This window comes from Stylophora pistillata, chromosome 11, assembly GCF_964205215.1.
Source record: "Stylophora pistillata chromosome 11, jaStyPist1.2, whole genome shotgun sequence".
Classification (NCBI taxonomy): domain Eukaryota; kingdom Metazoa; phylum Cnidaria; class Anthozoa; order Scleractinia; family Pocilloporidae; genus Stylophora; species Stylophora pistillata.
The window spans coordinates 23,980,541-23,996,308 of record NC_142529.1 but is presented as its reverse complement, the minus strand read 5'-3'; the positions used below and the strand labels follow the sequence as shown (position 1 = coordinate 23,996,308).

Here is a 15,768-nt window from a genome sequence, read left to right as displayed (position 1 = left end):
CTAACATATGACCATTGTATATTTGTAAAAAATATTTTCACCTCACAAGGGATCAATAATATAAAAAACAACTTTTATTATAAATTTAAAAATGTATTCTAAAATGTTTTTAATTAACTTTGCAGGCTATAGTTGATTCTTATAGCAACTAATTAGTTAACAAAATTTTTGTATGAAGACAAAATGTCATGAATGTTTTTGTAAGCCAGTGATATATAAATATTATAAAAATATGACTAGATAATTATTCTGTCTGTCAACAATGACTCCATAGTAACATGTTGCAAACATAGAGAGAAACTCCACGACAAGAGTCATTGAAAAATATTCACCTAATCATAACTATGACCTAATTCAAATTTTGATAACTTTTTTATATAACTATGGAACTTTAGTCATCAACGAATGCCTCTATGTACCAACGACCCAGCTGGCACACTTGGCTTGGATTTTTTCTTGGCTACAGGATCAGAAGTAAAGCACTTCCATATCCTCAGAGTTTCATCGGCAGCAGCAGAGACGACTGTCTGTCCGTCTGGACTCATAGCCATGTGGAGAACGCGACATGTGTGACCCGTCAGCTCAGTTACTTTGACCATCGATGGATACTTCCAGACAGTCAATTGGTTTTGCGCATAACCATGGCTGGAGACAAGTTCCTTGTATTCTTTTGACCATAATATAGAGCACACCTGGGAAACATGAAGAATATTATAACCAAGCCTCATTCTGATTGCTGCATTTTTTTGTACCTTCACTTATTATGACTCATACTGTCCCACACAAGCTAAGCAACAAAAGTCCCTGTATGAAGGCCATAACGCTGAAGATCCCTCATTGCTCAATAGGGTGGGTCAGTTGTAGACTGAAATGGGATGTAGTGATGGTTACCTTATGCCACATGGATTAACTCCTGTGGTTTAGCCTGCTTTGCTCAGTGACCAAGACAACATTTCTCCTTACATAATGGAAGTAATGTCAAGCAGGCAAGTGATGAGAATATAGAAAAATGTCAGTCATGCAATTATTTGTTGATCCACTGCCAATTTCTCCAAACTAACATGAGAAGAATTTCACAAGAGACAGTAAGGAGAGTCACTGATCAATGAGATATTGGGTAATTTAATGTTTTAAACATTCTCCTTTTCAGCATTTTAGAACAGTACTGTAAAGATGGAGAATATGTCTAACTATATTAGGGTCTCTGGCAGGTGAATTACCTGTGAATGAGTATCAACACTGCTGAGACAGTTTGCAGTACTAACATTCCAAAACCTAATGTGCCGATCAGCAGTTCCGCCACCACTAGCAAGTACATTACGTTGAAATGGACACCAGTCTAGTGCCTGAAAATGAACCAGGAATTTTTTTTTTTGGACCAAGATATTGTTATCATGATATTTCATTCTTTTGGTATTTCAGCAGACAGTCAATAAAATATTATGATCAAAACATGGGACAAGCTAACAAGGTAACCCCTTGAAATAAGCCTGTTTGAAACATTCAGGTGGTAAAATGGAGCATTAAAGTAAACTAAGTGAAGTTAGTGATGCAGCTGAGAAAAGGAGGATCGAGTCGCTGCATTGTGTTCAACACAAACCTCCCTAATTTTTTCACTCCTTACACTTTTTACTATGATCACACTTTGTTTTTCTTACTGAATTCCTGGACCAGACTACCTGTTCATCCACACCATGAGTATAACATGTATGACGACAGAATGATTGAAAATCAGACAAAAAAATGAAAGGAAATAATTTGATTCAATTTTACTCCATTTTAAAATTAATTTAAAAATCTGGGAACATTTAATTGATATATGAAGAAAATAAAAGGTTGGATACATACCTTAATAGCTGCTTGGTGCTGGTTTAAGGTAAACAGTGGCATATTGGAGTTATTGTTTGTGTTCACATTGGCATCCCATATCACCAACAGATTATCATTTCCCCCACTAGCAAGGTATTTACCATCAGGTGACCATTTCATTCCACACACCTCTTGTGTATGCCTGGCAAGTGTTGCCACTTGATGATTGGCAACACGGACATCATGATGGTGTATGGCACCACTTCTGCTCCCACTGATATTTAAAAATAAACAAAATAACAATTATAATATTTCAATTTTACCATTGGCTTATTTAGGAAATGTGTAAAGAAGAGAGGAACAAAGAACAGGAGAAATGGGGAAAAGGAATGGAACAAAAAGAGAGAAAAGAGAATGGAAAAAAAAGAAAATAGAAAATGGAAGATAAGAAGATATCATGAAAACAGAAGAATAAGGAAATATGACTGAAGGAAAGCTATGTGTTTGAAAGATGGTTCTTTACTAATGTAGCAGAGTGCAACTGCATACAAGTAAGGTGTACAATTGGAAGAAATTCTTTGCAGTTTGCAAAGAGGACTGCTGTATAGGTTACAACACGTAACTTAAAACTCAATTACAGGTATAAAGCTACTCTAGCTCACTCTGCCTTATTTTTACATTGAATTTCATTCGATCGTGATTTTTTGGCAGAGGGCCTATATGAGTGACATGTACAGGCAACTGAAAAAACAGAGGGGCTGTGCTAGACTACCACATCAAAACACCTTAAATATAATACTATCCATAACTAACAGATGGGGCAATGAGTTCTTCAGAGTTCAATTTTTGCAAACTCACCTTGATAGAATATACGAGTTCCATGACAAGCAACCAACTCTAGCAGAATGCCCTGACATGCTGCGCACGCGTTTTTGTTGCTCAACATCCCACAACTGTAGGATAAATAGCATGTGTTGGTTAACTTATTGGGTAAACCACAGCACGTACCCTCTTTGATCCCAGATTTAAACAATAAGGAAAATTACATTTTTTTTTCAAACCCCTAATCCACATTTACTGTGAAACTTAACGAGACCATGAACTCAAGGAATGCATCAACAGAATGTCACAATATGCTGTCCGAGCAAAATATCAAATCAGGTTTCAAAATCCTCAACAATTATCAACTTGAGGTTGGAGATTTGCTGGCACACAATTGTTTTGAAAGAAACAAATTAAATTTTTCCTGGTTTTTCAAGTTTCGTGGTGATATGGAGTTGTTGTTTGTTCAGATCTTGGGAATTGATAGAAGGGTTGTAGGTAATACAAAAGGAATGGTTGGGTACCTGCACAGTACCACTACTGTCTCCCAAGGCAATGAAATTTCCTTCTTTAATCCAAGACACAGCTCCAATGTAGCAATCAGGTGTTTCAGTTTGACACAGTTGTACAATATCACCCGAAGCTGCATTCCACAAGTAAACAAAACCACCAAGTGCCACAGCTAAGTGGTTGTTACAACTCCAGTCTAGGAGATTCAAATCTGAAAAAACAAGAAGTAACACACTTACAATCCAGCACTGTACACAAAATAAGGAACACTACCCACCAACTTTGAACCCATTAGGAGTGCTGAGCATTAAATTTCTCCCAACAGCCGTTGGGACACACTTAATTTGGAGCCTCGCTCTGTTGTGTGTGCCGCACCCTTGTCCTCCGTTCTCTTCTGTGTCTTGTTCATATGTATATTTTAGTCCTTTTAGTATTGTAAGTATGGTGAAAGCGATTAAATAAATAAATAAATAAAATAAATAAATTCCAGTCTCCATGAGATGACGCATTTTGGGGTATTGACCCTTTAACTCAAAAGAGTGACTAGCATCTAATTTCTCCTTACAATATCGCCCCTGAATCACACATTATGGTCATGAGAATAAAGGAAATGATCAACAACTAAAGTAGCTTTTGATTGTTTAGCAAATTCTCCTTGTAAGCTCCTTAGGAAATGTATGAGAATATGCATACTGATGACTTCGGTTTAAAATTTGTTTTTCTTTCTCCTGCTAATTGTTTGCCACTATCAGCAGGGGTTTCTTGAACGGGATAAGGGTTGGGACTTGTTAACTGACACTGCACAAGCTTGTGTTAGCTAAGGCGAGTGAGGTGCTACCACAGTGCAAATAAGCTGAAATGCAGATTACAGGTTCAGATGTAAATGTTTTAAAATCAAGGTACTTTTATATGTGGCCCTTGGTTTAAATGTCAAACTTTGGGAAACCACGAACATTTAAGATAGTTAGAAAATTGTCCTTCTTTTGAGACCAATAATGCTGAAACTAGGGCATGTGAGCAAACCAGAAACCTGAAAAAATTGCAGTTACTGTAAACTGTACAGTTCAGTTTTCTAAAAATCCAAGTAACTTGTTCTGTCAAGACAATATTCCAAAATCTTTTTCAAGTATTCAGAGTTTTCGAGGTCAAGTTGAAGGTAATCTCCCATGGCAACCATATTCCTTTTAACAAATGGTAAACACTACAGCGTACACTATTGAGTTATGGATGCACGCGGGAGGTTGCTAAGCACGAAAGAAGCGAAAGAGTCGCTCGAGGCGATAGCGACTCTAGCTTCTTGAGTGCTTAGCAAACCTCCCAAGTGCATCCATAACTCAATAGTGTACGCTGTGGTGTTTACCATTTGTTTTATAACATAACATTGATACATTGTAGCTAACGAGTTCCCTTTTATTTAACAAATCTTACGTGACCAGATAAAGCAAGCCCACGCGGAAAAATAGTCTTTGCAATTGCTGACATCAGCAGCCTACACCCATGGGCAAATGAGTGACGCTAAATTGACCAATCAGAGCGCGCGCTTTACTTTGGTTATGTTATAATTTTCTTTTTAGCCTGTGTAACGTGAAAATGACATCGATCGAGTCGAGAGAAGTAACATTTTTTTGTGTGAAATGAAACCAGTGATTTTTACACCAATCAAAAGGCTCAGCATAAAAGCCATTACACATCCACGAATGCTTTTGACCCTTGAAGAAAAGTTATTCCTATCATCTCTTCAATAAACAAGAAAATCAACCGTTGATCAAAAAAAAAAACACTCGTTGCATACTACTATAAATAAGTAATGAAAAACGGAAGCGAGAGTCAGTAACAAAACTGCGTTCGTCCTCCTTAAAAAACTAATTCACTAACCGATAATTTTGATTGCATAAATCGGGTCTTAATGTTTTATACAAAAAAACAAACAAAGAAAAAACAAACAAATCACAACACAGCACACACACACACACACACACACACAAACACACAAAAAAAAAAAAAAAAAAAAAAAAAAAGAAGAGCTGAGAGTATTTTGGATCTTTACGCCACACTTTGAATTAACGCATTAGGCTTAATCTATAGTTATGCCGGAGAGATATTTTCAGCCCTATTTAATCCAGCTTAAATTCTTACACTTGCACTTTCAGAAGGATAAACGATAATTTCACTTACTGTTTCCTTCAACCATTTTAAACGGATAATATGGATTACACTGAAGTCTCCGGTTAAGTATGGCTTCTGGCTTCTCCAGGATTTCAAGCGCTTTCAGTGCCTTTCTTAAACCCATCGTTGCTGTTGTCGTTTGGAGTATTTCACCTCATCCCAACTCGCTACAATAACCTCATACGAGCTTTGTGACGTCAGTTCTCGCGCTCATTAGTAACAAAGCTACTCGAGACGCAAAACGTCGTCTTTTGCGTTGCATTCTGGGTTTAGTCTTTTTAAAGCGTTTTAAACTGAAAGTGCGCAAATAAGCTGCTAGTAGTCTGTCTATTCCCTTTCAGAATGAAGGGAGCTTCAGTGGAGAGAAGAGATTAGGTAAGACAGAATTTGAATTTCTTGCCTCTTCTTTCGAATGTTGAAGCCCAAAACTCCTCTATTTGCTGTGTAAAATTTATTTTTGCCTTTTGACTGTAGCACTGTTTTGAGAACTATACGAAAAGCGAGTTAAATACAAGTTCATTCTCGTCATATGCTGTGACCATCACCGTCCCTATTTTACGACAAGATAGTAGAGTAGCAATCAAGTGAAAGCTTAAAAACAGTGCACAGGATAATAAACATAACAATTACCTGTCAGTCGAAGCTTAAGTACGCTAAATACAGAGGTTACGAGCTTTTCTGTCATCTGAAAGCCAAACAAAAACGTTTATTGATCTAAAAGAAAAAAACAAAAAACTCATTGAAGTCCACTTTGCGTGAAAAATTCAAAATGTTTGTAGATTATAAACAGTATCAGTTAATTGCGATGGCTTCGGGGGCCATTAAAAGTACAATAATAAAACACAAAACACGCTTATCGTTTGTAAATGACTGGTTTTATTTTCTTCCCCGTATGTCGCGAAATTTAAAGTCAATAATCGTCTAGAGCACCCATTCGGGAGGAGGATAGGAAATGGAATTATGTCCAGTCATCTTGTTACGTGATTGTAATTGCTTATTTTGATGTTCTTGTTCAGCTTACAAATTATGTAAAACCTCTCTCTCTTCGTTTTCTCTTTAGAGCAGTAATACTAAATAAAAGCATGAGCATAAGCATAAGATGTTCTGTGAGATGTTCTGTAAGATGTTTTGTAAGATGTTCTGTAAGATGTTCTGTAAGATGTTCTGTAAGATGTTCTGTAAGATGTTCTGTAAGATGTTCTGTAAGATGTTCTGTAAGCGGATATTCTGTAAGATGTTCTGTAAGATGTTCTGTGAGATGTTCTGTGAGATGTTCTGTGAGATGTTTTGTAAGATGTTCTGTAAGATGTTCTGTAAGATGTTCTGTAAGATGTTCTGTAAGATGTTCTGTGAGATGTTCCGTAAGATGTTCTGTAAGATGTTCTGTAAGATGTTCTGTAAGATGTTCTGTAAGATGTTCTGTGAGATGTTCTGTAAGATGTTCTGTGAGATGTTCTGTAAGATGTTCTGTAAGATGTTCTGTAAGATGTTCTGTAAGATGTTCTGTAAGATGATCTGTAAGATGTTCTGTGAGATGTTCTGTGAGATGTTCTGTGAGATGTTCTGCGAGATGTTCTGTAAGATGTTCTGTAAGATGTTCTGTAAGATGTTCTGTAAGATGTTCTGTAAGATATTCTGTAAGATGTTCTGTAAGATGTTCTGTGAGATGTTCTGTGAGATGTTCTGTGAGATGTTTTGTAAGATGTTCTGTAAGATGTTCTGTAAGATGTTCTGTGAGATGTTCTGTGAGATGTTCTGTAAGATGTTCTGTAAGATGTTCTGTAAGATGTTTTGTAAGATGTTCTGTAAGATGTTCTGTAAGATATTCTGTAAGATGTTCTGTAAGATGTTCTGTAAGATGTTCTGTAAGATGTTCTGTAAGATGTTCTCTAAGATGTTCTGTAAGATGTTCTGTAAGATGTTCTGTGAGATGTTCTGTAAGATGTTCTGTAAGATGGTCTGTAAGATGTTCTGTAAGATGTTCTTTAAGATGTTCTGTAAGTTCTGTAAGTAAATTGACTGATCTGTGACTGATAGACTGAATAACTGACAGATCATCTGAACAATGATTGACCGAATTACCGACATGGTCAGATTGTTAGTTTAATGTTATTCAGTTCGTCTAATGTTTATCTAGAGTAATGCTGCACACATTAGCCTTTCTTTTCTTTACCTACTTGAGTTATTTTTAGAATGATATACTTATTCTATCAACCTATAAAGCACTACTCAGCTGAATCTTCCATAGCGCTTTACAATCATTATGCTGAGGTAGAAGTTAGCATCTTTGCTTTCTTTTTCTGCATGAGTAGTTATAGAGTGTTGATCAAAATATGAAAAAGACAGCATATGTAATCTTTCCTTCTTCTTTGCTTTTCTGCGGAAGTTTCCGAGTGTTGCAATTGTTCAACTGACATATAAAGAGGTATAAGAACATGTCATTTTTCCTGTTAATGTGCTCATACAATGATGTATACATATATTGACCTTTTTGTTTCTTTTCCTATTGGCGTTGTCTAGTGTTGTTCAAAACATAAGGAAGTCAGAACATGTAATTCTTCCCCCTGCATGTGTTTATAGAACGATGCATATACATTATGGACCAAGCGTGAGGTAACTATGGCTGGATATTGGCCGAATGCTTTTTGTGCGTTTTTATAGACCAAGCTAAGGTTTAAGTCCATAAAACGTAAATCAAGAACGAGGCTAGTATCCAGCCATCTTGACCGAACAACCGAGGTCGATAAAGGATTTATGATATGGAAAGATCAGAACAAAGAAGTCGCGTCATATTGCCCACGTGCGCTGCCAGCGATATAATAAACTTGTTGGCCTCTTTTCTTGTTTTTTCTGCACGTGTAATCGAGTGTTTTTCAAAATGGAAGGAAACCCAAAAACGCGTAATTCTTTCCTGCCAGTGCTTATAGAGTGACGCATGCGCATGTAGGCCTTTTTGTTCCTTTTCTACTGACGTTATTGAGTGTTGTTCAAAATAGATGGTGGTCAGAACATATAACTTTCCCCCTGCTTGTGCTTATACTCCGATGCTTACTCATATTGGACTCTTTTTTTTGTTGTTTTTTCTGGCGAGTTAAAGTGTTCTGCAATCTTCGCTCAGGAGATCGCCTCCTTGTAGAGACCCAGAGTTATAGGACGGCTAGATTCGCAGCTTTCTGTACTAATAGATCCCCCATGAGGAGTAACCCTGTGAGGGCATATTTATGATGATTTTTTTTAATGTAATGAAATTGCTGTGCATGTTGTTGAAATATTATTTATTAAGGATTGTTTATATTATTCAGACATGAAAAATTGCTGAAGTATTATCAGAGTTATTTATTTATATTATTGTTATATTTTGTGTATAATTTTTTGGCCCACCCTGCAGCTCTGCCTGCAAAAGAATTGAAAAAAACATATATCATGTATATATATTTAACAATTATTCGCCTCAGGTTCGGTGAATATCGTCGAATAATCCCCGAGACGAAGTCGAGGGTATTATTCGACAATATTCACCGAACCTGAGGCGAATAATTGTTTTAGTATAATTTCACAGCTGAACAACAGAGAAATTTCTAAAATCATAACATTTTAGTAACATTTATTAACATTTCATTTGAACATTTTATATAAACTACGTGGAACGGTTTATAAAGCATCATAGAAGAAACCGTTCGACCAATCATATTGCTGGAAACTCTTTGCTCAGCTCTGAAATTATACTAAATATATATCTAAGTCAGAGCCTGTTATACTTCCGGTCTACCTTTGCTTGTCGGTAGAACGACACATACACATATTGGCTTCTTTGTTTCTTTTTCTGCGCCAGTTATGGAGTGTTATTTAAAATATGAAGAAGGGAGTAGGTGTAACTCTTTCCGTCCTGTTCTTATAGAAAAACCGATATATTTGATGACCCTGCTCAATGTTTGTTTTGCTGACGAGCTATGAAGTGTTTTTCAAAATGCAAGTCAGCGCATGTAATTCGTCGTTACCTGTACTTTTTGAATGATGCATACACATGTTGGCCTCTATTTATCTTGCTGGAACTCTTATTTAATATCGTTGAGAATACAGTAACGCGAATATTGAGCAGATGCCAAATCCCCTCACGGAGAAGGAAAAGGAACTTAAAATAACCCAAACACCAGAAGGTTGCTTGTGTATAATTGGAACATTGATTTCTTTAGTTACCATTCAAGTCCACCAGTAGCTCAAGGAAAACCATTATGATACAACTGCTTGGAAAAAAGCCCCACTTTACAAGATTCGACATAGTAGGAGAATCTTACTGTTGAGTAACCTTTTTATATGATGTCGTGATCTATCAGCATTCTCACGCTCATTATAGCCTTGTGTGTTTGTCTTAAGGAAAGTTTTTAAGGCAGCTCATCGACCCCTCTAATTTACGGTGGCTGTCATGAATTTTCCTTAAGAGCCACTGACCATGAATATCGAGAATCCGCCGACAGTTGCAAAATTCATTTTATTTTTCCTAAATTACCCTTTTGATGAACCTTTTCTAAATATTGTATCAAAAAGTTCTATCGCGCTTTGCTTTCTCCAAAAAATCAAAAGTTTAAAGTACACTTAGATGGCTGTTGTCTTCCCGGTAAAATGATGAAGTATTGCGCAACTTCGTCAACTTTGTACCGCACAACGAGATGCAATACTGCTTTTAAATTTTGTAGGATAGAAGATGGCCCTTTTGTCTTTTTTAAAGTAAAGATTTCATGTTATGTTCTAACGTTTAAGACTGCATAGTAACCCGTCGAAATAATGCACTATGCGTTTTTTTTCGCAAAGGAAAAATAAAGGTCAACCTCATTGGTCTATGAAGAGATCTGCCATTCATATTTGCAAATAATAATACACATCATCTAAAAGCTTTATCTTTTTAAAGTAACTCCTTCGATTCTCTATCTTAGCCCGCCATAAGCGACGCTTCCAGGTTGAAAAGAGTTCGGGCTATGATGTAAAAAAATGCATTGCGAACCGCTGAACAGCTGTTTCTTTCCTGGCCTTCCATAGCCGGTGCGTTCAGCTTAAAGAAGGTTCATCAAAAGGAAAAATAAAATGAAACACGAAATTTTGCAACTTTCGGCAGATTCTCGATATTTATCGTTGTTTGGCGCACCGACCTCTACCAAAAAGAAGCTTTCCGGCAACTTTCTGTCACCTGTTTTTATCAAAAGGTCGACAAAGACCTCACTGCCAGCAATCAAAACACCGTCAAGAATACGATCAACCAACTCATAACTAAACAAGAATTGCCGGCCACAGCAAAAAATCTCATCATAACCACTCCTAGAACTTCTTGTATTTACTTTTTACCTAAAATTCACAAACCTAACAACCCGAGTCGGTCCATTGTCTCGGCTTACAGTTGCCCTACCGAACTTATCTCCAGCTATCTAGACAAAATTATGGCTCCCATCGTTAAAACTTACCATCATATATAAAGACAGCCAACACGCTCTTCAAATTTTTCGCGACTTTAATTTCCTTGGCCAAAACAGACTTCTTTTCACCATGGATATTACGTCCCTTTACACTGTCATTCCTAATGACGAAGGTCTTCTGGCCCTTAAACATTTTTTTCATCAACGTACTGTTAAGGAACCTAAATCTGAAACACTACTACGCTTAGCCGAACTAGTGCTCACACTCAATTGCTTCTCATTCGGGGACAATTTTTTTCAAACAAACCAATGGTGTAGCCATGGGTACCAAAATGGGACTGTGACCTAGCTAGGCCAATCTTTTTGTAGGTTTTGTCGAACACCAATTTTTCAGCAAATACAACGGCTCCAAACCTTAACTCTACGGTCGCTACATCGACGACTGTATCGGCGCCACCTCCTCTACCAGAGAAGAGCTGACTCAAGTCATAACCGCAGTTAATTCTTTCCATCTGTCTCTGAAATATACCTGGGAAATTTCTGACAATTCTTTATCCTTTTTAGACATCAAAGTTTCAATTGAAGGCAACGGTTTATGCACTAGTGTGTATTACAAACCTACAGACTCGCATAATTACTTGTTGTATTCGTCTTCGCATCCATCTCAAGTTAAGAATTCCATTTCTTTTTCTCAGTTTCTATAACTTCGTCGTTTATAGTGATGACTCTGATTTCCACCACAAATCAGAGTCAATGTGCTAGTTTTTCGATAAAAGTAGTTACCCTGATTATGTCGTTCAAGCGGGTTACCACCGCGCCCAACTTATTGATCGACATTCAGCACTACAAACGTCACAAAAGGAAGATTCCGACCGCATTCTATTCACTCTCACGTTTCGCCCTCACAACCACTCAGTTAAATCCATCATCTTTAAGAACTTTAAATTACTCCAAAACGATCCAGAAACAAGCACTATCTTTTCGCAGCCTCCCCTCATTTCATTCAAGCGCGACAAAAACATAGGCAATCTTTTGGTCAGAAAGTTCTTTTCAGACTAATGACCAACCAGGCACTTTTAAATGCGCTCATGCACGATCCAAAACGTGTCCTTTCATTCACAACACTGAAAAAATATCGGGACCCAAACGATCCATTAAGATCACCGATCACTTCACGTGCACCTCCGCCAATGTAATCTATTGCATAAATTGCACTTATTGCAAAAAGATTTACATCGGCGAAACAGGCAGAAGACAAGGTGACCGATTCCGAGAACACCTTCGCGACGTGGAGAGGAATGACAAGGACACATCTAAACCAATCGCTAGACATTTTAATTTACCTAACCATTCTAAGCAACACATGGCAATCTGCGGTCTTTCCTTACACTTAGGTAGCACGGAAAGCCGGAAAACCCTTGAACAAAAGTTCATCTTTCAAACCGCCAGTCTAAATCCCACAGGTACCAACGAACGCTTTTCATTCCACTAATTTATTCGCGTTTTTCTCGTTGTCATGTTCCCACCAATCACGTAGCTCCTTTTTCTGCCTTTAAAAGCACACACAACCCACAATTCCTCTATTTGCTCCGACAAAGGGCTAACGCGCGAAACGTCAGCTTTTATAATCGTAACGGTGGCCAATTTACCATTTCAACTTTGTTGATATATTCAAATTATTTCGTTACCCTCACCGACGCAGCCCCAAACAGTTTCTTTAGAAACTATCAGCCTTTATTACTGAACAGTAATACTGCTTCAATCTACGGATTTCTGACAACTCCCTCTGGGTGATCACTTGGCAACAAACTATGACTTGGTACCAATAATAGATGAAAAATTCCCTTCTCCTTCCAGTTAAAGGCAAATAAATTACCTACTCAAAGTTTGTAAAAGCCTTGAAAGTGCTTGAAGGAGCTTGAATTTAAAAATAAACTTTAAACTTGAACTTTAATTTTTATGTAGACACGGTAAATCTATCAGATAAAATAATAATATTATTACAATCTATTATTACAATTACAATCTACTTTAATCTATGTAAACATGATCTAAAATTTAAAAGTGAAATAGAAAAACTAAAGAGATTCTGCTTTACATAGATGCCGTGTACGTTTTTTCGATTCAGACGAAGAAATCGCGACAACCATTTTGAAAAGATTGAAGTGATTTTGCTTGCCGCAATTCAGGGGACAAGCTCTTCCAGATAACCGTACCGTTATAGCTAAAGCTATTTTTCTGGAATTTGGTGGGGGGCAATGGAACAGCTAGTTTGTTTTCAGAGTTCCTTGGATTATAGAGAGGATCATAGTTAGTGAAAAGAGAACCAAGATAGTCGGGCGCAAGACCATGTATAGATTTATAGACCATGGCGGCCACTTGTATTTGTCGCTGAGTAACTAACCGTCTCCAGTTAAGTTGCCCAAAAAGAGGATCAGCACTTATGTCATAACTGGAGAAGGTCAGAATACGGGCAGCCCGGTTTTGCAACTTTTGGAGCTTATTCGAAAGACCCTTGTTACAATACCCCCAGACCTCGCTGCAGTAATTAAAGTACGGTTGAACTAAGACATTGAAAACGGACTCAAGCGTGGTTCGGTTAACAAAAGGCCTACAACGTTTAACTGCTCCAATGCCCGATGCGATTTCTTGGCTATTTTTTTCAATTTGCAGATTCCATGAAAGGTTTTCGTCTATATGCACATCCAAAGATTTAACCGAGCTAACTTGTTTAGTTATGTCACCACCTTTGACTAGTTTAGGAGAATTATAGTAAGTATCTATCCTTCGCCGCGATCCAATTAACATGAATTCAGTTTTTGATGAATTTAGAGTCAATTTGTTTGCACTGAGCCATGTATTAACATTGGATAGGTCGTGATTCATAACATCATTGATCATTTCTATGTTGTTGCTGGCAGAGGTCAGGTGAGTATCGTTGGCATACATACGTGCAACTGTATTGGATAGGCAATTAGGAAGATCATTTATGTATAAAACAAAAAGTAAAGGTCCTGAATTGTTCCTTGCGGAATTCCACAAGCGAGAACTTGACTAATTGAGAGCGAATCATTTACGAAACATTGTTGATTGCGATTATCTAGGTATGACCTAAACCATTCATAAGCGATACAGCGGATACCATATTCGAATAATTTAGAAATCAGAATTGTATGGTCAACGGTATCAAAAGCCATTTTTAGGTCGAGAAAAACAACTGCATTTATACTGCCTTTATCAATGTTGAAGGCCCAATTCTTTGTGGCCTCCAACGAGGCAGTAACAGTTGAATGGAGCGAACGAAAACCAGATTGCTGGCTGGAAATCAAATTTTTTTCAGTGAGATAACCGTAAACCTGGTCGTAAATGATATGCTCAAACACTTTAGCTACTATAGGGACGATAGAAATTGGGCAATAATTGTTTAAGTCGGAGTGTTCTCCCTCTTTGAAAAGTGGAATAACCTTTGCGCATTTCCATTCCTGAGGGAAAACACCTGATCTGATGGACTGATTAAAAATAGAACACATAGGATCAGCTATCAGATCGGTGCACTCCCTAAGAAGTCGGAAAGATATCATATCTAAGCCTGTGGCTTTCGATTTACAAAGCTTAGACAAAAGTGAGAACACTTTAGAAGGATTAATACATTTTAACTCAAAAGGTTTGTCAGTTCCCTTAAGGAATTAAAAATTGAAGGCCAGGAAAGTACTTGAATTTGACGACTAGGGCTTGATTTTTGCGATGCTTTTTCTTAAGCAATTTTCAAATTGACAATTACAGTACTTTCATGGAAAAGCTGAGAAACAATATTAAATGATTTTACAATTGCTTATCCAATCCTCTCCAAAAGTGGTCCTTCAATTTTGTAAAACTTGGCCTTCAAAGTCATTGAAAAGTCCTTGAATTTCAACCTTTGGAAACTGTAGTAACCTACTCCTATATTGTAATATATTACTTTGATTGTTATCCAGTACCATAACAACATTCATTACACTCCAGCGAACAAAAATAAACACAAGTTGAGTTACTCATGACCGGCAAAGACGAAATTGCGTGACGACAGTAACAATGGCAACATGGCAGTCCCCTGAGGATAACTCCAGATGCGCGATGTTGAAAGCCCGAGTTCACGCAGATATGCGTCTAGTCTTATCTTCAACAAGTCAACCCTAAGCAAGAGTCATGAAAAAAAAAAATCTTTGTTCACACCTCGTACATGTGTTTACACCAGAGTACGCTGACAATTATTCGTAAGCACACGGCTGTAATTCTTTTTCTTTTGTTCTTTTTTTTTTTTTTTTTTTTTTTTTTTCAGGTTTGGCCTTTGACGAATTCTAATTCCTAAACATATCTTTGACCTCAGCTTAACAGAGTAGAACTGATGACACAATAGATAACGAAAACATGAGTTAGAGCACATATGTTACTCTCTTCCTCTCTTATTTCAAAACTCTAGCTTTACTATTTTTCGTAACATGCAGCGATATTTTAAGTTGTACATAACAAGGATAAATCAGTCTTGTTTTGAAGCACCAAGTTTTATTCGAATCAGGAGCTTTCACGTGTGACATTGACGTCATTAATTTAGACAAGTCCCTGACGTTTGGAGGCCCTAAAAATAAGCCAAACGGAGTCTTCCCAAAACACGCTGTTTTTTTCTGTTTTACTGTTAATGATATGAAATTTATGACTGAGTGTCTAATGCGTCTTTGGATAACATATTCCAACTAGCTGAGATAGATAGATAGTTTAGATAGATAGTTTATTAGAATATCGAACATCGCAGTTCGTAGACTGAATTGCGTTACAATTACTTAGAACTAGGAATAAATACAATTGAAATTATAATAAAACCACAAATGCGAAAAGCTCTCTATATATGAATATGTACAAACTAGTCTAAAAAAAAATTTTATGTACACATACTTGGAATAAAAGTGTTCTTAAAACGATTTGTATGTGTACGGGGCAGGGCATAAGCCCTGGACTGTCTTAGTTTATATCTGTGTTCTCTCTTAGGAGGTAAGACAGGCACGAGTTTGTGATCCGGGCA

The 15,768-nt window shown here is 37.1% G+C and overlaps 2 protein-coding genes and 1 long non-coding RNA gene across 3 annotated transcripts; 1 reads left to right on the top strand and 2 right to left on the bottom strand.

The window, feature by feature from the left end:
- Positions 1-52: 52 nt before the first annotated feature.
- LOC111339747 (cell division cycle protein 20 homolog) lies at positions 53-6,187 on the bottom strand. Its single transcript, XM_088738961.1, has 6 exons — positions 5,938-6,187; positions 3,156-3,352; positions 2,668-2,762; positions 1,849-2,083; positions 1,221-1,346; positions 53-692 (listed from the first exon to the last, which is right to left on the bottom strand). The coding sequence occupies exons 1-6, from the start codon at positions 5,990-5,992 to the stop codon at positions 399-401; spliced, it is 1,002 nt and encodes a 333-aa protein (XP_088595087.1). The 5' UTR covers positions 5,993-6,187; the 3' UTR covers positions 53-398.
- LOC148720728 (uncharacterized) lies at positions 1,346-3,067 on the top strand. Its single transcript, XR_015993301.1, has 2 exons — positions 1,346-1,471; positions 2,148-3,067. It is a non-coding gene; the product is annotated as an uncharacterized LOC148720728 (long non-coding RNA).
- Positions 6,188-12,836: 6,649 nt separating the features above from the next.
- Positions 12,837-13,598, bottom strand: LOC148720727 (uncharacterized). Its single transcript, XM_088737336.1, has one exon. The coding sequence runs from the start codon at positions 13,596-13,598 to the stop codon at positions 12,837-12,839; it is 762 nt and encodes a 253-aa protein (XP_088593462.1).
- Between the last annotated feature and the right edge of the window lie 2,170 nt (positions 13,599-15,768).